General features: G+C 44.1%; 2 protein-coding genes across 2 annotated transcripts; both read right to left on the bottom strand.

The window, feature by feature from the left end:
• Positions 1 to 1,494: 1,494 nt before the first annotated feature.
• dhrs13b.1 (dehydrogenase/reductase (SDR family) member 13b.1) lies at positions 1,495 to 10,437 on the bottom strand. The gene is made up of 6 exons (XM_035766423.2): positions 9,005 to 10,437; positions 8,699 to 8,817; positions 8,424 to 8,547; positions 6,438 to 6,764; positions 2,614 to 6,062; positions 1,495 to 2,363 (listed from the first exon to the last, which is right to left on the bottom strand). Exons 1-5 carry the CDS (start codon positions 9,126 to 9,128, stop codon positions 5,800 to 5,802), a joined length of 957 nt encoding a protein of 318 aa, XP_035622316.1. The 5' UTR covers positions 9,129 to 10,437; the 3' UTR covers positions 1,495 to 2,363; positions 2,614 to 5,799.
• A 138-nt stretch (positions 10,438 to 10,575) lies between these two features.
• Positions 10,576 to 23,572, bottom strand: LOC118379398 (PHD finger protein 12-like). Its single transcript, XM_035766426.2, has 13 exons — positions 22,681 to 23,572; positions 21,978 to 22,159; positions 16,050 to 16,122; positions 15,273 to 15,883; positions 14,945 to 15,077; positions 14,393 to 14,554; positions 14,029 to 14,175; positions 12,914 to 13,748; positions 12,496 to 12,666; positions 12,307 to 12,402; positions 12,127 to 12,209; positions 11,858 to 11,996; positions 10,576 to 11,643 (listed from the first exon to the last, which is right to left on the bottom strand). Exons 1-13 carry the CDS (start codon positions 22,744 to 22,746, stop codon positions 11,219 to 11,221), a joined length of 3,123 nt encoding a protein of 1,040 aa, XP_035622319.1. The 5' UTR covers positions 22,747 to 23,572; the 3' UTR covers positions 10,576 to 11,218.
• Between the last annotated feature and the right edge of the window lie 172 nt (positions 23,573 to 23,744).

Raw genomic sequence — 23,744 nt, 5'->3', positions numbered from 1 at the left:
TTATATTGACAATTACATGAAGTTAATGCAAAGAGTCATTATTTGCACCCTTCTTTTTCAAAACCTCTGCAATCCACCCTAGCATGCTGTCAATTAACTTCTGGGCCACATCCTGACTGATGGCAGCCCATTATTGCATAATAAATGCTTGGAGTTTGTCAGAATTTGTGGGTTGTTGTTTGTCTACCCGCCTCTTGAGGATTGACCACAAGTTCTCAATGGGATTAAGGTCTGGGGAGTTTCCAGGCCATGGACCCAAAATATCGATGTTCTGTTCCCCGAGCCACTTAGTTATCACGTTTGCCTTATGGCAAGGTGCTCCATCATGCTGGAAAAGGCATTGGTAGTCAACCAACTGTTCCTGGATGGTTGGGGGAAGTTGCTCTCGGAGGATGTGTTGGTACCATTCTTTATTCAATGACTGTGTTCTCAGGCAAAATTGTGAGTGAGCCCATTCCCTTGGCTGAGAAGCAACCCCACACATGGTCTCAGGATGCTTTACTGTATGCATGACACAGGACCGATGGTAGCGCTCACCTTGTCTTCTCCGGACAAGCTTTTTTCCCAGATGCCCCAAACAATCGAAAAGGGGATTCATTAGAGAAAATGAATTTACCCCAGTCCTCAGCAGTCCAATCCCCGTACCTTTTGAAGAATATCAGTCTGTCCCTGATGTTTTTCCTGGAGAGAAGTGGCTTCTTTGCTGCCCTTCTTGACACCAGGCCATCCTCCAAAAGTCTTTGCCTCACTGTGCGTGCAGATGCACTCACACGTGCCTGCTGAAATCCTGAGCAAGCTCTGTACTGGTGGTGCCCCGATCCTGCAGCTGAATCAACTTTAGGAGACGGTCCTGGCACTTGCTGGACCTTCTTGGGCGCCCTGAAGCCTTCTTCAGAATAATTGAACTGCTCTCCTTGAAGTTCTTGATGATCCGATAAATGGTTGATTTAGGTGCAATCTTACTGGCAGCAATATCCTTGCCTGTGAAGCCCTTTTTGTGCAAAGCAATGATGACGGCAAACGTTTCCTTGCAGGTAACCATGATTGACAGGAAGAACAATGATTCCAAGCACCACCCTCCTTTGAAGCTTCTAGTCTGTTATTCGAACTCAATCAGCATGAGAGTGATCTCCAGCCTTGTCCTCGTCAACACTCACACCTGTGTTAACGAGAGAATCATTGATATGTCAGCTGGTCTTTTTGTGGGAGGGCTGAAATGCAGTGGAAATGTTTTTTGGGGGACTCAGTTCATTTGCATGGCAAATAGGGACTTTACAATTAATTACAATTCCTCTGATCACTCTTCATAACATTCTGGAGTATATGCAAATTGCCATCATACAAACTGAGGCAGCAGACTGTGTAAATTAATATTTGTGTCATTCTCAAAACTTTTGGCCACGACTGTAGTTGGAGAAGTAGTGTCCAGAGAGGGGCCCCAGGTCTGTCTGACACCCCTGAAAAAGAAAAAGGAGAGCTGCATACTCTATGAGGTCAGATGCAATCATTTAATAACCTAATAAACAATGTTTCAACAGACAAGCTGTCTTCATTCATCCAGGTCGGTCTGACACCCCAACATAGTGTTCGTGAAGAACAACATGGAGATGACCTTCAACTGCATTAACAATACAGTGTCTGCATAACAGCACAGCTCAGGTTAGATTAAACCCAGGAGAAAAAAAACACAAGCACTAGAGTTGAGTTATCCATTCATAAAACATATATTTAAATCTATATTAGTCATTTAGACGCTCTTATCCAGACCGACTTACATTGGTGTATTCATCTTAAGATAGCTAGGTGAGACAACATATGGTTGTGGGATTTATTTAAGATGCTCTTTAAAGAGGTAGGTTTTCAGACATTGTCGGAAGATGGTCAGGGACTACACTGTCCTGATATTAAGGGGAAACTTGTTCCACCATTGGGGTGCCAGGACAGAGGTGAGCTTGGACTGGATCATTAGGCATTTTATTCTACTTTACATTCAACCAAGGTAGAAATAACTTGAAAACTGCAGATACCATTACATTCAAAAGCTTTATAAACCTGACTAAGCAGCACTGACCAGGGTGGAGGCTGAAGTAGGTAACATTTGTGTCCTTCAGTCTCTTGGCCAATGGGTGAAGAGAACATTACACAGCTTGCTGTTGCTGTAGATGTTAAAGACATCCATGGCAGACTTGCCTACTCCCTAAGTGCTCGAGCAGTTTAAATACCAGGGACGCCACATTAACCACTCGACTCGGACTGCACTCCTTCAGACTGTCCTGAAGCAGGTTGGTCAACAGGAAATGACCGATGTGGTTAACACCAAACATCATCCCCAAGCAGTCTTGTGTTGCCCTGAATGTAAATACCTGAGAGGAAACAAGACATCATTTATCCGTAATCACTTCTATGGGTTGATGGGAGTTCAGGGTGCATCTCAATAGTCTCAAGTAACTTAATCTCCTCACAGCCTTTCTTTCATCCTGCATTGATGCAAAGGAACTGGACAGGTGTATTGCTTTCACCTGCCATGTCAGCACAAATAAAGAAGGGTAGAGGGAAGAGAGAAAAGTATAGAATTATCGAGATACACCCAGAAAAAGAGTGGTCCAATAATACCTCCTCAGTCCTCCTTCACCTGCATTGTTGATGAGCAGGCGCAATCTGGGTCGTCTCAAGACGATTTCAGCAAAGGAGCGAATAGACTTGACTCCCCAGGTCCAGCTGCATGAATACCACCTCATTGTTCCCACTCTCCTACAGGACACAGGCATTTGTTTGTTACTCTGTCCCAATTTAATTGAACAATTGATGCCGAACCATTCATAGAATTATCATTTTCCAAAACTCCTCATTTCACTTCAACTTATGACTGCCACCGCACGAGGGTTGTGATGTAATAAAATGTGCTAATGTGAAGAAAGTCAGATTGTTGAACATCTCATTCTCTTGATGTCAGCGAGAGCGGTCTCAGCTCTCCGTTTGCTGCGGCTGGCCAGGATGACCCTGCCACCTCTCCTGGGCAGATCTAGCGCTGTCATCTTCCCTATGCTTGTGTTACTCCCTAGAGAATTAGTATTTATAGGATCAATGCAAAGTAGGGGAGATCAGAGGCAAATGTACAAATATATATTTTACTCTATATATAGACCACTTGAACTTTGCCAGTCATTTTTTTTTACAGTCTCCTAATCATTCATAGGTCAGTACATAAAACAGTCAGGTTACAATACTGACTTTAATCCAGTCTGGACGTTACATTTGCCACCAGTGCCAGGGTCAAATGTAACACCTAAAAAATAAACCAAATCAATTAAACTTCAAATACTTCTGTTTGAATTATCACATTATCATAGACATAAGTAATGATTTTGCTACCAAATTATGTCTAAGTACCCAACCAATATTTACAGTAACACCCATTTGTGAATGGCCATCCAGCTCCTCTCAAAACATCTGAATAGTCTGATAGTGCCCAAATGATATCTGTTGACAACTTATTTGGCAATCTACAGGACACCAAGGATATTTAATGTTAGTTTTGTATAATTCATAAAAATCTTAAGTTAAAACCACTTATTTTTTTTCATCATTTGGCTCGGGTTCATTTTACCACTGTGTTACAATTGCCCCCAACCCAGCAGCCATGACACAAAACCTCATGTGCCTAGCAAGAGACAACAATGTCAATGTTGAACTAACAGATCGTGATGAAAATTATGCTTGAGTTCTTGAATATTAAGGCTCAGACAGTACAAGAAAATACAGTGCAATATGTCTGAAACTCTTCAACCAGGAAGATAACCAAAATGGGCATGTACTGTACTCTAACTTGTTTCTGTTTGGAGAAGTTCTAATTGTTACAAACACCTCTTACAATTGCCCCCAGTCTCCCCTACAACCTGCAGCAGAGTGTTCGTTGAGTTTTACAACCAGGGAAATCATTCAAAAATCCCCAATGAAATAATATACAAAGACAAACGAATTTAAGAATGCTATATACATGAAATGATGTACAGGGAAAGAAAATGACATCTACTCTACATTATTACATAACAGTGCCATGAACTTTCCTCCTGTGTCAATGTGGGGAAATACAGGAAGCATTGACAAAAACAGACACTTGTTATGAGTTCTCATGCTGTTTCACATTGCTTTTGCATATTGCCCCTTTGACAAAGACGTTATGAAAAATCATATAGGCCACCAATACCACTCCAGCAACAAGAAGAAAGGCAGCCATTGAGCTTTCAGATCCTGTGTAGCACTCAGTAAAAAGAACCCATAGCACACACCCTCTGGAATTCCTTACCATAAAGTTGGCATATATATATATATATATATATATATATATATATAAGTTATTCTCATGGTCTAGAATTCCTTACCGTAAAGTTATTCTCATGGTTACTCTGCAGTGCAAAGAGCTACTTTCTGTTGAGTTGCGGGAAAGCTTAAACCACACCCCATTGGACAGCACAGGGGCATTTTAGCTTTTCTTATTTGCTTTGTTTGGATTATTCTACTGAAGCTGAAGCGTGGTCCTTCTGTGGCTCAGTTGGTAGAGCATGGCGCTTGTAACGCCAGGGTAGTGGGTTCGATTCCCGGGACCACCCATACGTAGAATGTATGCACACATGACTGTAAGTCGCTTTGGATAAAAGCGTCAGCTAAATGGCATATATATATATATAAGCTTTCATGCTCATCTCTCCCTCTCTCTGTAGGGCAGGCATGAGTGCCATCTTTAAATTCTAATTCAGCTGATAAATGGTTAGGAGGATACTTAGGCAAAAGCTATGAATACAAAAAACAAACAAACAATCAAGACAAAATTTCTTAACATTTTAGGCTTATTTACTGTTTTGAAAGGAATATAAATAACAACGTCTCTAATTAAATGTCCCATAAATCAATGTTAGGTAAGAAAAAGCAAGAGCTTCGCTTCATCCATATATTTCTATTCATGTACATTTTATAAAGCAAAACTGAAAGAATTACGGATTTGTTTTGGTTATATCCTTCCTGTTTGGCCCTGTCCGGGGTGTCCTCGGATGGGGCCACAGTGTCTCCTGACCCCTCCTGTCTCAGCCTCCAGTATTTATGCTGCAGTAGTTTGTGTCGGGGGGCTAGGGTCAGTTTGTTATATCTGGAGTACTTCTCCTGTCCTATTCGGTGTCCTGTGTGAATCTAAGTGTGCGTTCTCTAATTCTCTCCTTTCTTTCTCTCTCTCGGAGGACCTGAGCCCTAGGACCATGCCCCAGGACTACCTGACATGATGGCTCCTTGCTGTCCCCAGTCCACCTGGCCATGCTGCTGCTCCAGTTTCAACTGACCTGAGCCCTAGGACCATGCCCCAGGACTACCTGACATGATGACTCCTTGCTGTCCCCAGTCCACCTGGCCGTGCTGCTGCTCCAGTTTCAACTGTTCTGCCTTACTATTATTTGACCATGCTGGTCATTTATGAACATTTGAACATCTTGGTCATGTTCTGTTATAATCTCCACCTGGCACAGCCAGAAGAGGACTGGCCACCCCACATAGCCTGGTTCCTCTCTAGGTTTCTTCCTAGGTTTTGGCCTTTCTAGGGAGTTTTTCCTAGCCACCGTGCTTCTACACCTGCATTGCTTGCTGTTTGGGGTTTTAGGCTGGGTTTCTGTACAGCACTTTGAGATATCAGCTGATGTACCAAGGGCTATAGAAATAAAATTTGATTGATTTGATTGATTGGTTTCGAAAGAACACAGCATATTGGTTAGTAGGTTGAAGCCCAGTTAAAACTGGAGATTCACAGTGGTTTTCTTAAGAGGATAGGCCACTCAGACTCTCACTGACTTCCCATAGCTTCTTGGCCACTGCGTTGTCTCTGGCCTTAGCATAGAGGTTCCTGACTGTACAGTTAGAAAAGTAGCATCCAGAGAGGGGCTCCAGGCCCTCCTGCAGGGCACAGTGTAGGGTGGTCTGAGACCCCGCCACAGTGTCCTTGAAGAAGAACATGAGGAAAGGCTTCATCAGAATCATGAACACCTTGCTGACATTGCGAAATAGTTCAGAGTTGATGGCTCCTGAAAAACAAAATTAACCCACATTTATATTGGTTAAAACTTGCAAACCAATAAATGTACTATTATTCAGACACATGGGGATCAGAGTAGGCTGTTGGGAGTATCTATAGGAGGATGGGCTCTTGTAATGGCTGGAATGGAATAAATTAAACAGAGCCAATCATGTGGTTTCCATATGCTTGATGTGTTTAACACCATTCCACTCCAGTCCAGTCATTACAATGAGCTCATCCTCCTATATCGCCACCCACCATCCACACTGCGGGGGATGCATAAAAATACTGCATTTCAACTAATCAATACAGGACAAGTCCTTCTAACCCATACTTGGGCACAATGAAGATTTTATACATAACTGGGATATAGTGCACTCACCTGGGTGAAGGGTATAGCAGGTAACATTTGTGCCCTGCAGTCTCTTGGCCAGCTCATGCGTGAAGAGAACATTACACAGCTTGCTGTTGGCGTAGATGTTGAAAACATCTGTGGCAGAATTTCCAACTCCTAACTCCTTGTGAGTGCTCAAACAGTTGAAGTCGATGGTGCCGAAGTTATGACCGATGGATGACACGTTGACCACTCGACTCGGACCACACTCCTTCATACGGTCTAACAGCAGGTTGGTCAACAGGAAGGGACCGATGTGGTTGACACTAAACATCATCCCCAAGCCGTCCTCTGTGGTGCCTGGCATGTAAATACCTGAAACAAAGGGGAAGTAACTTATTTCCATTTTGGCTTCATTAAATACTACAAAACATGTTTTACTCAGATTGATACCAGCTTGCCTCACTTCCAAAATGTCTACACTGGTGTCAGGATATTACGTGGGTAATATTGGATGGGTATTACCATGTGCCATGGTTGGCAGGCTTGGTTAGTTGAGACAGCAGTCCAGCCAGCTCTTTTGGCTGGAGCATCATTTGTAGCCTACAACACCTTGGCTGCATGTTCCAGCTCTATGAAATGTTCCAGCTCTGTACACAGGCTCTTGTGACACCTCACTAAGCACTAACTTCAAGTCCATCTGGAAAAGGCTGTCTGTACCAGTAGCGGTCAGTGCCATTTAAGATGAGGGAGGATTATTATTTTTTCATGAGCATGGCCTTATTTCTATTACAGCATATTGGATGACTGTCATTCATATTCCATTCCCCCAGTTCAATGTAACAGCGATAGGTTTAGGAACCTACATGACACTAACATTTTCCCTATACCCATGAGGTTGCTACAACCTAGCCTATGACAGACAGACAGTGACATTCAATACCGCCTTGCACACCCTTGCCTGCATCTAGCTGATCTGGGGTGTAATCATTAGTCCAACAGTTGCAAACGAGAGTTTCTATTGGACAAATTCAGGTATGTTTATCCCCGTTTAAAAATAAAATAAATAAATAATTCCAAGCCGCTACACAGTTTACATCGTTGTCACCATATTTGCTAAAGTAACGTCAGCTCTGGATAAGAGCGTCTGCTAAATGACTTAAATGTAAATGATAGACAGCAGCATAGCTAATAGAACTAATGTGTTTGTAAACCCCTACAATCATGCAGTAACGTTACAGTACACAGTCAGTGAGCAGTTACACCGTTGGGCCCCGGTGGCAGTAAATGTGTAAATACAGAAGTTTACCTTGACTTGGAAGAGTTCCAGTGTTGTGTTGGATAGTCATAGCCAGCTAGCTAACATAGCATCCCTCTGTTTGAGTAAGCTAAACTAATTAGCTGCATTTGCTAGCGAAGTGACATTGGGGAAAAATGACACTCTTGCTTTTCCTTCAATTTGGAATAAATTTATTTGTTCAAAACTGTTCAACTATTGTATTTCTCTTTGAGTCAACTACTCACCACACTGTGTGTAGTTTATGCTTTCAGTACTCGATGCATTCTCTGATCCTTTGATTGGGTGAACAACAGTTCATTCTGCAAGAGCTCTGGTAGGTTGGATAATGTCCTCCGGCATTTGTCATAATTACTGTGTAAGTCTATGGAAAGGGGTGAGAACCATGAACCTCCTAGGTTTTATATTGAAGTCAATGTACCCAGAGGACAGAAGCGAGATGTACTCCAGCTACAACATGGTGCTGCCCTACAGAGTGCTGTGGAGGCTACTGTAGACATTCTTTGCAAAATAGTGTTTTAATCAATTATTAGGCGAGATGTGATTATATTTAGTATAGTTTTAACTAAAAATGATATATTTTTAAACATTTAAAAAGTTATTTTTATGAAATACACTGAGGATGGTCCTCCACTGGTCTGTACAAGACTGAATACAATGTCATTAAGTCTCGTACAAGGTTGCGTGTATTGAAAGAGGGCCGTAGCGCTGCGGAAAACAACCACTGCAAGCCACACCTGCATTGTTGATGAGCAGGTCGAGTCTGGGCTCAGTCTTTAAGAAGGTTTCACCAAAGGAGCGAACAGACTTCAGACTCCCCAGATCCAGCTGCATGAACACCACCTCATTGCTCCCGCTCTCCTATAGAACACACTTCTATGTTACAGTACTATTTTCATCCACAAATTATAATAGAGAAATCCTAAATCCGCCGCAGAAAAAAATGATTAGCCATACACTACTGGCCATTATAGGGGCTAAACTGGTCAAAGAGTTTTCAATCTCCTCTCACCCTCTTGATGTCAGCGAGCGCGGCCTCAGCTCTCCGTTTGCTGCGGCAGGCCAGGATGACTCTGGCACCTCTTCTGGCCAGATCTAGCGCTGTCATCTTCCCTATGCCTGTGTTACTTCCTAGAGAAAGTAGTCATAAAAAAGTATTAAAGAAAAATCTTATGGGAAGGTGAATAATAAAAGTTTATGATATTACTCTTACATTTATGCAGGTGGGAAGATAGAAAAATGTTTTTTTCATCTTTGATCTTGATTATCCAACATTGATTAATAAAATAGGAATGGAAATCACTGGAAAAGGACTTACCAGTTACGATGACCGTTTTCCCATGCAGTTTTGCTTTACTTTTGCATCTCTTTCCTTTAACCACAACACTGTGATAAATATATGCAATACCAACTACCAAACCGACAAGCAAATAGGTATACATCCTTCTCTCCTGTGTGAAAACACCTTTGCTTTCAAGAGTGTAGACAAGCTAATTTTAACTCATTGGAGAGCTGCTGTGAAAATATAAACACACCCCTATCAGCTTCACAGTGGATTCAGTTTGTTTATCTGGTGATTGCGCAACTGGACAAACCGGAGTCGCTCTCTCAGGGCACGGCCATGGAAGATAAAACAGTCAAATCCGAGCAAAAGGGTTTTACCCTTAGACATACATACACTGCATGATGAAAAGTACACTATATACACAGAAGTATGTGGGCACCCCTTCAAATTAGTGGATTTGCTTATTTCAGCCAAACCCGTTACTGACAGGCGTATGAAATCGAGCACACAACCATGCAATCTCCATAGAGAAACATGAGCAATAGAATGGCCTTGCTCAAGAGCACAGTGACTTTCACCGTGGCACCGTCATAGGATGCCACCTTTCCAATAACTCGGTTCATAAAATGTCTGCCCTGCTGATGTTCCATCAGTCAACTGTTAAGTGGTAGAAATGGAAACGTCTAGAAGCAACAATGGCTCAGCTGCGAAGTGGTAGGCCAAATAAGCTCACAGAATGGGACCACCGATTGCTGAAGCGCGTAAAAATGGTCTGTTCTTGGTTGCAACGCTCAGAGTTCCAAACTGCCTCTGGAAGCAACGTCAGCACAAGAACTGTTCGTCGGGATCTTTATGAAATGGATTTCCATAGCGGAGCAGTCGCACACAAGCCTTAGTTCGCCATGCATATTGCCAAGCGTCGGCTGGAGTGGTGTAAAGCTCGCCGCCATTGGACTCTGGAGCAGTGGAAACACATTCTCTGGATTGATGAATCACACTTCTCCATCTGGTAGTCCAACGGACAAATCTAGGTTTGGTGGATGCCAGGATTCATCAGTCCAAAGGTGGCAAGCTTTACGCCACTCCAGCCGACACATGGTGATCTTAGGCAGGGCTGCTCGGCCGACAGTTGTGTTGACTTGCTTCCAGAGGCAGTTTGGAACTTGGTAGTGCGTGTCTCAACTGAGAACAGACCATTTTTACATGCTTCAGCAATCGGCTGTCCAGTTTTGTGAGCTTGTGGGGGATAACACTTCACGGCTGAGACATTGTTGCTCCTACACGTTTCCATTTCACAATATCAGCACTTAGTTGACCGGGGTAGATCTAGCAGGGCAGAAATTTGACTAACTGATTTGTTGGAAAGGTGGATCCTATATCGGTGCCACGTTGAAAGTCAATGAGCTCTTCAGTAAGGCCATTCTACTGCCAATGTTTATCTATGAAGATTGCATGGCCGTGTGCTCGATTTATACACCGGTCAGCAACGGGTATGGGTGAAATAACCAAATCCACTAATTTGAAGGGGTGTCCACATATTTTTGTATATATAGTCAATTGCAACTCCTCTTTGCCAGAGCTAGCTGTACATGACCACCACCTACTGGAAAGTTCACTCAGGATTTATTACTGAAAAAAGCATTTTAGACTGTTGACCCCATGTCTCAAAGTTATTAAGAATGCAGCACGAGGAGACATTTTTAAGTTCGTTCTGAAAAATAATGTGTATTTTCCAGACAGGCAGAAACCGACAAAGAACGAGTGTTAAAGCGAGAGCTGAAACGTTTTGACACTATTTACACCATGGATTTCAGCATGGAGCACACAGGTCAATGGGAGGTACTGTATGCTTAAAAAAACAACCACAATGGTTTATGTACAGGATATCCAATTGAAAAGCACCAAACATATTGACATTAATACACTGTACATACAAATGTGTGTATAAGAATGTTAGGGAGCATGAATGTATAACTAGCTACCTGTGGTGCTAACGTAGCCACACAAACAAAAATGTGAGTACTACAATTTCAATATCATAAAATTAAATGTTTGGGCTACATGAGCTGGCTGAAAAATAAGGAAAAGTTATATAACTACACTGGCAAAAATGAGTGAAATATTTGAAGTCCAATGATCTTCGAGAGGAATTCACATCTAAATAACAGATTTGAGATTGAATTTAATGTGAAAGTATAAACAAAATATCTATTTTCCCTGCGTGACAACCAGCTCTGTAGGGTTCCCTTAGGTTTGACTGCAAAGAGGTGAAAAAGAGAGAGTTTGGGCTATGGAACCAAGGTGCACTTGGTGGAGCTTGATAGTCTGTTTGTCTGCCTCCTCTTGGCTGGGGGTGGTACTGGCAGGGGTGGTATTGGCGGTGCCAGTGGTTCCCTCTTCTTTGGGCTGCTTGCTGGTGAACTCAACAATGCTGAAGACAAACTGCATGCAGCCCAGTTTGATGTAGCTGCCGTGGTGGAGCAGCGCTGTGCCCTCCCAGCCAGCCCCGCTGCCACCAATTAGGCTGGAACTGCTGGCCTTACAGTTGCAGGAGAGCCTGGGTCCTCCCTGGGGCTGGCAACTCATCACTCCTCCTGATGGCATCAGTCCAGTCCTGGGGCCGGGCCCTGCCTCAGCCCCCTCCTCCTGCTGCTCTCTCATCTTACAATGGCCTGAAGAAAGAGGGCACAGTCACTCACAAGTGTCCTACAGACACACAGTGCTGGCCAAACCCTATGTCTACAGGTTTAAGGTGATTGGGCAAAACAACCAACCACATGTTGAACACAGGAGGGATAGGGCGTTTCAAACTTAGCAAAATTGATAAGTGTGTGTGTGTATATGCTGAGGTGTGTTCATATACTGAGGTGTGTGTGTGTTACTTACGGACAATGCCCTGCACTTTGGACACCAGGCCACTAACCGGGCTGGGGGAGGCCTTCTCAGAGAAGTCACAGGAGTAGAGCACGTTGTCCACCGTGGTCCCATGCTCACTGTAGTTGAGCAGCTCGTAGTGCTTGGTGTTCTACAAACAGGTACAAGATAACCATCAGTCATGTTGTCTGTGGTGCTACTTTTATTTCAAATATTGCTCACTGCTCAGCAAGTTTTTGTTCGACAAGCTATCAGTGTTTCAAACAGGCAAGACAACCTACCCCGTCGTAAAAGATGCAGGCGTGTTTTCCAGATACATAATTACAATGACCATAGTTTGTAAGGCACACATCCATGTCAGCACCTACAGTGGGTTGTCAGAGAGAGAAAGACTGATGAGACTTTGTTCCATGTTGAGTAAAGATCACAGTATTTCATAAAACAGCATGGGCAGTCCTTACCAGCTCCTATGTACAGGGTCCTATAAGACATGTTGATGGCTCCTCCCTTCCCCATGAGTGGATAGAACGTTGCTCTCGCCTGCACCTTCGGTTCTTCTGTGATCGGGACAGATTTGAGGAATGACATTTTATTGTGTAACATTCTTATGACCCTAAAATGAAACTGCCAGCAGTGGGGCGGGGTCTTACCCTCTGTGCGTGGTGCGGGAGACTGAGGTTTGAGGGCGACGCTGATGGTGGGAGGAGCGGTTAAGCCGCTGCCTTGGGGGGTTGGGGGCGCTTTGGGGGGAAACAGCTGCTGTATCCTCTGCCAGGCCAGGAGTTTGACCAACTCCTCATCCAGGTTACTCAGCTCCATCTCTGTATGAACAACAACATGTTTCAACGTCAACATAGACTTCGCTTGAAGCAATCCTGTATCACAGCCATCTGTAAGCAGCATTACAGGCCATTTAATCAGCATGGCCAATACATTAATGCACCGTTTTGTACTTTATTCAACAACAAAAAAGTTGTTTTAAACTAGACAGCAAGCAAGAGGTGCTCATCACCTAGGCCTAATTCTAAACAGTGGTTCAGGTAGAATGGTGTTGAGGTATCTACATACCCCCATCCCCTTCCGTCATGGCCTTCATGCCACCAGACAGGCCTGCTATGGAGGTGGAGAGGGAGCTGGGGAACATGGAGCTGCCCTTTAGATCTGGCCCTAAGGAGAAACAGGGAGGTGTGGTAGTGGGCTGTCTTGCTGTGCTGGAGTCTTTAACGGCTATGGGTGGGGTACAGACATGGACACCCAGGTTGGGGCTGGGGCCGAGCTTCAGCTCACTGAAGCAGCTCAGAGGGGTGGCCTGAGCCCCTTCCTTGCCTGGAGGAGTCCCGTAGGCCTGACACTTGACATCCTGCTCTGGAGCTGCACACGTCGAAGGGGAACAACCTTTCTGGGTGCAAGACTCCAGGGGGCTGCCCCTCTCCATTTTAACCACAACCCCTCTTCTCAGGTGATTGGGCAGCCCCAGAGCAGAGATTGGGAGTGAGGCTCGGGGGTTGAGTATGTGCAGCTGGAGCTCTGTCTGTCTGCAGGCACCTGAGGCAGCGTCACACGCTAACGGCCCGTTGGCTTGTACAGGCTGTTCCGTCAGGGGCCCGTTGTGTTTCCTGCACTTCAGACAGGGCCTCACCGTGCAGCAGCAGCTCTCCTGGCCCTGCGAGAGTTCCTTCAATACAGGGGCTCCCTGGGGACCATCAGATGTATTGCAGGGCTTAGAGCAGGGGGCAGGCAGGGCAGAAGCTGTCCTTTCTGCAAGGGGCAGAGTGCTGCTGTTCTCTAAAGCCACACAGGGCTTAATGTCTGTCTGTTCAGAGTCCCAGTCTGACGAGGTCTTCTGCTTGCCAGATAAATGTCGCATGATGCTGCACTGGAGCGCCATGACGTCTCTAAGCCACTGAACAACGAAGAAAAAAAACATTTCAGTGAAAATAAGCACCTTCACCCATCCATCAACTCCCCAAATAAACATCAATTTACAGTTATTACACATTCGATAATTGGCAGTTCATTCCTAGCATGTCTGGACCCATGTCTTCTAGCTGGGCCAGTGCCCAGTGATTTTTTTATCAAGTGCTTTAGTGGCATCTCAGGCATAGCCCAAAGGAACCACTGAATCTCAGTGTAGTAGACAGATACTAGTGGGTGAGTTTGTGCTGTGTGTCTGTCATGCCTACCTCCTGTTGCTCCGCCTGGCTGGTAAAATGCTGAGGGGAGCAGTCCTGGTTTGGGATGCCATTACAGATCAGCTCCCCGTTACGCACCGCTGCAGGAGCCAACATGGCCGGGGGGTTCTTGTACTGGGACTTAATAGCGTCGGGTACCTGGAGGGGCAAACAAACACCCACACACAACATTATTTACAGGAGCAGTGAAGTCCCATTGTGGTTCTTCACATTCACTCTTAATGCAGATTAGTTGACAAATCAATACATTTGTTGAAAATCTGTCTTCATCACCACTACAGTATTTCAAACTGAAAAGCAAAAACGGATTTCATAACATTATATGGCTTTTACAGACTCAGTGGGCGTAAGCAACCTTGAGCGCCTTCGTCTTGTGGTGGACACCGCTGCGGAAAAGCGGGTTCTGTTGGTGGACCCATCGCAGGAAGTCCACCTTGACTGCATGCTGGGATATTCTGTCCTGAAACTGGTCTAAGAGCTTGCAACGGCTGGTAAGGGACAGGCTCCGCCGGTTCAGCTGGAGAACAGGACAGGAGGCCATGTCAGGAAAAAGAGCAACGTCTACTCCTGAATCAACCCCAAATCAACCAGTAGCCAGACACTATGCACTTGTAACACGTCTATAGACCCTAAAGGTCAGCTGGAGAACAGGTCACGTCAGAAACAGAATAACTTCTACATACTAGGGTTGGGAGATATCACAATATTATTGCATAATGGTGATGCTTGATATCACCCAAACACAACTACAAACCCTTTTCCCTGTACAGCGAAAACAGAGCCATTCGTATCTAAAAAATCACCATATCCATATATTTTTTAAGCCTACCACAATACTGAACCCCAATTCCATGCATGAGGATGCTTGGCCACCAGATGACACCGGGGGGTTGGCTACATCACTTACCACCAAGTGCTCCATATGGTTGGGGCACATCCACCTGCCTGTGGGCATGGCAGTGAGTGGGGGGTCCAGGCAGTCCATGTGGAAGAGCAGGGGGCAATAGTCACACTGAACCAGGGGGGCCATTCTGCAGTTCCTATAGGATAGAGAGGAGCACAGAGAAGAGCGTAAGCTTGGATTAGCAAAGTCAGCCAACCAACTAATGCACGCAGACAGACTCCTTATATTGTCTGAGTTTGTGTATTTGGATTCCCTGAATACAGATTGTATTTGAATAATCTGTGTTGATATAACTAACGATGACGTTGCGGGTTTGATTGACTAATCATACCTGGTGCAGGAGAAGCAAACCCTGACTGGCAGAGGAACGAGGCCGTTGGGGTCCATCACATGCTGTGGCCTCCTGAAAGTCTTCATGATCAGCTCCTCTTTCCTCCTCCGTTTAGTGCTGCCTGGCAGTGCTGTGGTGCAAGTGAGCTCGTTGGGCAGCTGGAACTGCGAGGGGTTCCTCTCCATTGCAGCAGCAATGAGCAGCTGAAAGGGCCTCTTGAGGAGCCGTGGTGTGGGGGTATGGGTGGCGGTGGCTTGCTCAGGTTCCGAGCACTGGGCCTCCACCACCACCTCCTCTGCCATCTCGTCAGCCTCGTTCTGCTCCTCCGAGGGGGTGGCCGTGTCCGTGGAGGAGGTGTTGGATGTTGGCGTGCCCGGTCGGCTGCTGGCCCGCCGCTCAAGGTGCTCCAGACGCTCCAGATGTACAGCAGCCACCCGCAGCCCGGGTCCTGCTGCTCCGACCCCGGGGGGCAGCCTGTCCAGGCGCAATGTAGTGGTAGTAATGGTGGTGGTGCCCCGCTCCAGTTCAGCTGCGGGGGGGGAGGAGCGCTTGGAGAGGGTTCTCTCCCTCTCCAGCAGGCCATTTGTCGGCCCAGCCTTCTGCTCCCGCTTCTGGGGATGACAGTGAGAGACCAGCTAGGATCAGACAGTATTCACCGCCACTAGGGTTGTTGCAATACTTTGACTCGTATTGATACATTTAAAATGTGTGATCACAGGCTAACACATTGGAAGCATAATAACATCTCTGTTGTATCATTTATTGTTGAAACCTCACCTTTCTCCGTACGTTGCAGCGATGACACATCCAGTCACCAGGAGGCAGCATTTCTTCACTCAATGGTGGGTTACTGTAGGAACCACAAAAAATAGCCATAAAAAAAAGGACTTTTCTGCTTGTTATTTTATTCATAGGTCCAACGTGGATCAATTGCTATGTAAACTTTATACGGGCTAATGCCAAACAAAGCATCTATTCAATTTTGAGGCATAGGCTATAAATCAGGGTATAGGGGAGTGTTTTTTAAATTTAACTAAGCAAGTCAATTTAGAACAAATTCTAATTTACAATGACAACCTACCAAAAAGCATAATGCCTGCTGCAAGGACAGGGGCTGGGATTAAAAATACAATTTTAATATAGGACAAACCACACATCACGATAAGAGACGCCACAACACTACATAAAGAGAGACCTAAAACATAGCATAGTTGCAGCACAACATGGCAGCAGCACAAAACATGGAGCAAACATTATTGGGGAAAGGTAGGGACAACAATACATCACGCAAAGCAGCCACAGGTGTCGGTGTCCATGATTGAGTCTTTGTTGCAGATCGTTCCAGTCGCTAGCTGCAGTGAACTGAAAAGATGAGCTACCAAGGGATGTGTGCAGAACGGGTGTTGTATGTGGAGAATGAGGGCTGCAGATGATATCTCAGGGATGAGTGAGGCCTAAGAGGGTTTTATAAATAAGCATCAACCGGTGGGTCTTGTGACGGGTATACAGAGATGACCAGTTTACAGAGGAGTATAGAGTGCAGTGATGTGTCCTATAAGGAGCATTGGTGGCAATTCTGATGACCGAATGGTAAAGAACATCTAGCCACTCGAGATCCCCCTTACCTGCCGATCTATAAATTACATCTTCGTAATCTAGCATGGGAAGGATGGTCATCTGACTCGGGGTTCGTTTGGCAGCGTCGGTAAAAGAGCAGCAATTACAATAGAGAAAACCAAGTTGAGTATACCGTCTAGCCATACTCCCAAGTACTTGTATGAGGTGACTACCTCAAGTTCTAAACCCTCAGAAAAGGTAGTAATCACACCAGCGGGGAGAGGGGTAGTCTTCTTACCAAACCACACAACCTTTGTTTTGGAGGTGTTCAAACCAGGGTTAAGGGCAGAAAACACTTGTTGGACAAAGAAAGCTTTGTGGTAGAGCATTTAACATAAAATCCAGGGAGGGGCCAGCTGAGTATAAGACTGCATCATCTGCATATAAATGGATGAGAGAGCTTTCTACTGTCTGAGCTATGTTGTTGATGTATATTGAGAAGAGCGTGGGGCCTAGGATCAGGCCTTGGGGTACTCCCTTGGTGACAGGCAGTGGCTGAGACAGCTGATTTTCTGACTTTATACACGGCACTCTTTGAGGTAGTTAGCAAACCATGCCAAAAGACCCATCAGAAACACCAACACCCCTTAGACGGCCCACAAGAATGGAATGGTCTACCGTATCAAAAGCTTTGGCCAAGTCAATAAAAATAGCAGCACGACATTCCTTAGAATCAAGGGCAATGGTGACATCATTGAGGACCTTTAAGGTTGTAGTAACAAATCCATACCCTGAGTGGAAACCAGATTGCATACCAGAGATAATACTAGACATCAAGAAAGCCAGTCAGTTTATTATTGACAAGCTATTCCAACACTTTTTATAAATAGGGCAACATAGAAATTGGACTATAACAGTTAGGGTCAGCTTGACCTCCACCTTTAAATAAAGGACGCACTGTGGCTGCCTTCCAAGCAATAGGAACTTCCACAGAGAGGAGAGACAGGTTAAAAAGCTAAGAGATCGGCTTGGCGATGATCGGGGAAGCAACCTTAAAGAAGGGTCTAAACCATCTGACCCAGATGTTTTTTGGGGGTCAAGTTTAAGGAGCTCCTTTAGCACCTCGGATTCAGTGACTCCCTGCAAGGAGAAATGTTGTAGCCGGGCAGGGCGAAGAGAGGGAGGAGCATCGGGGGAATGTTGGGCAGGCAATGAGGCATGGCTGAGTCAAATAGGAATCCTGACTTAATGAAGTGGTGAATAAAGAGTTCGGCCATGTGCTTCTTGTCAGTAACAACCACATCAACATTAAGGGACATGGGCAGCTGTGAGGAGGAGGGTTTGTTCTCCAGGTCTTTTTCCAAAACGCCTTAGGGTTAGACCCACAGAGAGAGAACTGCTTCTTAAAGTAACTAACTTTGGCCTTCCGGATAGCCTGAGTGCACTTATTTCTCATTTGCCTGAACGAGAGCCAGTCAGCCTGAGTATGTGTGTGCCGAGCCTTTCGCCAAACGCAATTCTTGAGGTGGAGAAACTATGCAAAATTCTCATTTTCTTTATGGGGAAGTGTTTCCTAACAATAACACTGAAAATATTTTAAAAAAAAGAAAGTCCAAGCATCTTATACCAATTTACAGAGGCCAGGTCATGAAGGAAGGTTCACTCATTAAAGTATTTTAGCAAGTGTATGACAAAATCAGGACAGGTCATTTTGCTGAGCAGCCATTACAAACACGGGCTGTAAAACAGTGATCACTAAGGTCATTACAGAAAACCCCAGACTGTTACTTATCAGGACAAAATCAAGGAGAGAGTAACATTTTCTGGATGTTTGGAGTCATACCTTGTGGGATTGGTAATAATCTGAGAAAGATTTAGGGAGTCCCATTGCTTTAGGATTTGGTCAGGTTGTTTAAGCATGTCCCAGTTTAGGTCACCTAGCAATACAAATGCAGACTTAGTGTGAGGGGCCAGGAGAGAGCTTAGGGCATTTAGGTTACAGGCTGGTGCTGATAGAGGATGAGAACACCCAGCAACAGTTAACAAAGAGCTATTTGAAAGTTTAGCTGGTTTTAAGCATTAATCACATTGTTTGGGGACAGACTTGGTGGAGACAACCAGGCACTGAAGGTGATCCTTGGTAAAGATTGCCACTACGTAGACTTTGATCTGAAGCCATTCTTGTGATTATTGTGACATTGCAATTGTAATTGTTTGTAAACTTGTGTAGTTAAAATAATCTATGATCGTATGCTATCCATTTGTTGTTTGTATGCTGTTCTTTGTATGACATTTTAATATTTGATTATTAACCAATGATATTAGGCCACTCTTGGCCATGATTACAGACACCTGTGTCTTTTGACACTATATAAACAAGTCATCCAGCAGTGTTTGTGATTATACCCTGATGAAGACAGCTTGGCTGTCGAAACGTCGGTATTACATTTTTGCATCTGAGCTCCTAGAGTGTGCCTCTTTTATTTTAAAGACTGCCACTCCACCACCGATGGAATATCTGTCTTGACGAAAAAGGTTATAACCAGAAAGGTTAACATCAGTGTTCAAAACTCTTCCTTAACCATGTCTCAGTAATGTCCAACATCTGGATTAGAGCTGTGAACCCACACTTTCAATTGATTCACTTTAGGTAATAAGCTAAATCAGTGAAGCAGATAGCCCCAAATCTGACTTGTGCTCTAGCAACAGTAGATGGGCCTGGGTGTACATGTACATTTCTAGATATCATCAGCAGTAATACAATCAGGGCACAGCAGAGGGCAGGGAGAGCTCTGCAGTGTTGATTAATGACATTAGAATGTGCATTAGATGGCAACAAGATAATATTGTACAGTAATTTCATCAGGCAACGTGAATACAAAGCCGGAGAGATGTGGTTAGAATAGGATGGGAGGCCAAGAGTCCTTGTAACCAATAGAGAGTCAGAGTCCCGAGTGTGGAAACTCTGTCCCAGAGTCGGGTAAACAAGCAAGTTCATAGTCAACAAAGCCTCCAGGACTCATGAGGCAAATAGCATAAAGCACAATAAAATAATCGAACGACTTGGGGCTAGCCATTGTAAGTTCAGAGTCACTCGCCCCAACAGTGCGTGTGTGCTGGAGGTGACGACAGGCCAGGGCAGACTGAACAGATTGCCAGGTGGGATCCAAGCAGCAGTGCAGCAGGCAAAGGGAGTAGGTGTCACACCCACTTGGGAGAAGCTTTTTTGGGGAGGCAGATTCCTTATAGACAATCCCAGCTAGCTAGCAGGTTTCTGTCCATTGTTTTTTTCCACTTGGAAGAGGTGTTTGTTAGCCAGCTATATATCTCTTCAGTTTCGGCGAATGGTCCTTTACGACATCCAAATAAATGGCTGTTGTGTTTTGGAGATTGTGAGGAGGATATCATCTGATGTGATCAAAGCAACAATATGGTTTCTTATTGTGGTGTGTCTTGGCTCCATATCAGTTCAAAATAGAGATCAATCCAGGGGCTACTGTATTGTGATGATCTAATTGACCTGTGCTGGAACAGGTCTATGTTTCAAAATACCACAACATAGCACATCAAAATACACCTTTTAATACCTAATGCAAACCTTACTTTAATGCTTGAGTGTTTACTGTTAGAATGGCTTATTTTCTAAATGCCTGTCTCCATCTAGTGGGATTAATGTGACACTGCCTGGCATGCCCACTTGTCAAAAAACAGGAGTTAGTCAATATTGAAAACTGTTTTTACTTTATCTTTAAAATCACCAACACAGGGAAATTAAGCACTTACGAACATGCCCCACAATAATGTTGTTGTACTCTAGACCAGTGTCAGAAAATGTTTTGCTCGGTCTTGAGCAATGAAGACAAACTCTTCCAGAGACAGCTCCCATTCAGTCAGCACAAATAGCCACACTCCTTTCTTGACACAATTTCTTATGGCCTATTGAAACCTGGGCCTCCTACTTTACTGGTAATATTAGAGTCCTTTACATTAATTGAAAAATGGGAAATTGTTTGAAAGTTTCATGCTCACTGTTAGTAAGGGGAGACCAGGGAAGTTGTAACATATTTTGTATTTGCAGCTTTTATATAGTTGGGTTACTCGTAATATGTAGAGTGGCTCTCTATTTGCCATAAGCATGCATTTCATTTCACCATTCTGAAAGTCTAAAGAACATGTTCTTGAAATCTGAACACAGAACATGTTTAACTTATCATGGCGATTTCACACAATTACAATCATGGTCCTGAATTGGTCTCGCTTTAGGTGGTCTACGAACAACACCGAGCTGTGATGCTCATAAAATCTATTCTACTACCTACTACCCGGACATCATAATTGTTGGAATGCTTTCTGTTGTTTCCAATCTAGAAGATATACAGCTACTGCATTGGCAGTTTTCAATGTGATTGTATGATGGAACTGAAATTAAAATCACATAGCCAAAGTTACCAGCAATGGCAAATTTTACAGTCAATGACCACCCAAGGGGATATGCAAATGTTCTATTTGCAAAGACAGATTATACTTTCACAACCAAAACCTGCACTATTGGCACATATGATATAAAACTGTAGCTACCAACCAACATGACACATATCCAGATCTTGCACAACTGTGTGGTGCAAATGTCTAAATGGATGTCCCCGAAATGCACATAATATGCTCATCTCAAATCAAGTTATAAGCACGTTAAATCAGCTTTAATATCATAATTATATTCCTGCTAAAAGTCAAGAGAAACGTCAGTAAAATGGCGCTGGAATAAAACGTTTTTTTTTCTTAGGTCGCCATATTGTAAACAGAGGTACACGCTCGAAGAGCAGCCTCGACTCCATTTTCAGCCAGCGTTCTCAGTTAGAGTTGGTGAGAGACGATGCCTGGAGCCAAGCAGACTTAAGCGGACTGCAACCATTTAGCGGCTAATTTTAACCAAGTCCTGGTTCCTGTGACACAATCATCTTCGTAGCATGGTTAAAAAGCACCCCCCCATTTAACTTAACACATCTCAAGTGTGGTATTTTGTACAGCGGCAAGGTTCTGGAAGAAGCTGGATTGTCTTAACAGGACAGCCGCAGCCATTCTGAATCCAGCAAAATATGCACGATCCTTACCAAGCTAGTGGGATACAAGTATCATTTTCACACATACCAACATTGTAGATGGAAGGCGGCAGGACAATGGTCACAACACAGAAGGTCCCCTCCCTCATGACAACTATCACAGATGTCGTGGTTGGTGGCTCTGCTCTTTCTCCGAACGTCCCTTTCACCCCTCCGATTCCTCTTTTCGCCATCCTCTGACTTGGGGGGTGCGAGCAGTGTTTGAATTTGCTGTAACAAGTTGAACACGTATCAGAAATCTGGATCGCCAAATTGAACTACCTTCACTGTCCGTTTAGGTTTATTGTCCTTGTTGCTCGCACATCAAACAAATAAAGTTAAGTGTATGATTCAGTGTAATCTCAGGAATATGATTGTTGATAATAGCTAGTTAGGTCAGTAAACTATAAATCGCCTAATGATGGAAGCTATGGTATTTACTGTAACGTTTGAGTCTGCAGCAGTGATCAAAACAGCTGACAACAAATAGTTTTAAATATGACTGTAGTTAAGCTATAGTTAGAGTAATAGCACGTTTCCCATAAACTGGCTAGTTACACATCACAAAGATAGGTGTTTTGTCTTCAACTTCATTCTAGCCAACGGCGTAAGAACAGAATTACAGCCTCAAAATATAGCTATATGCTGCTATCTAGCTAACCATGTCCATTTGGCTCGCTAGTTAGATAGTTAAAAAACTTAAAAGGTTGCATTTTAACTGAAATTAGCAACGTTGTGGTGACATGCCTCACCTCCATTAAGCCCCCAGAGGTATCCAAGTCGTACACAATCGTTGGCGTCTCCATTTTGTCCCACATTCACCCAGCAAAGCAGTCGACGGCTTCTTGCAGAGAATCCTATGCTATGGAACCAGCTTAGCTAGCTAGTTTCGTTCCACGCCCAGTGTGGCTCTGTCGAGCCCCCCCCCCCTCCTCCCCAACACTTGTTTCCTCCAAATGGTATTTCTCTGTTTATTACTGAATATTGTAGAGGGAATAACGGACCCAGTCGTAATCTAGCCGAACGTAGAGACCTCGTACGCAAGCTAGGAATTGCTACGTTAGCTAGCTGCTGTATCTGAATAAGATATAGGCACACACTAGACTGATAGCCAAAATACCTATTTAGACAACTGTCTTTTACCCTCGGTAACTTAGCTAGCTACTATAACGTTAGTTTGCCACGCTAGCCAATGTTCGCTTGCTAACTAATGGCAAGTATATCACGAATGTTATGAGTTTATCACAAACCTTAACTTTGAGCCCATTCTAAACTGTCTTGTTGTCAGGTTGGTGAACAACTGTGAATGTATCTGTGAGGCCTAGCCATGGTTCTTGTTTCTGCTCCTAGCTAAGAAAAGACGCTTGAAAATTCTGCAAACCCGCTCGCTTCCACTTTGCATTGTCAACAGTCAGAATACATATGTAAAATGGCAAATTAAGCGTTATTTCCAACCAAGAGTTGCAAAATGCTTTTTGTTGTTATTCTTCCAAGAGTGCAGGTTCCTCAAGAATAGTATTTTTGTTATGAAAAATCAAATGCATCAATGTTGCTAGCGGCAATATCCTCTCCGAGTTGGCGCAACTGCGAATGAAATTACGTTTGAGCATGCGCGTTTCAAGATTGTTGAAAAACATGGCCGCGGCAGTACATAAGCAGTTGTCACTAGTTACCAAAGCCATAAAGTCAAAATTGGGTATATCGTAAAAATTATGAAAACTAAAATGTACTTTTTGGTCTTAATTTAAGGTTAGGAAAAAGTTTAGCAGTGTGGTTAAAGTTGCAGATTTTAGGTAGATAAATTGTAGAAATAGGC

Source organism: Oncorhynchus keta, chromosome 1 (genome assembly GCF_023373465.1).
Source record: "Oncorhynchus keta strain PuntledgeMale-10-30-2019 chromosome 1, Oket_V2, whole genome shotgun sequence".
NCBI lineage: Eukaryota > Metazoa > Chordata > Actinopteri > Salmoniformes > Salmonidae > Oncorhynchus > Oncorhynchus keta.
Note: the sequence above shows the minus strand (reverse complement) of the source record. Positions and strands in the feature narration are given on the sequence as shown.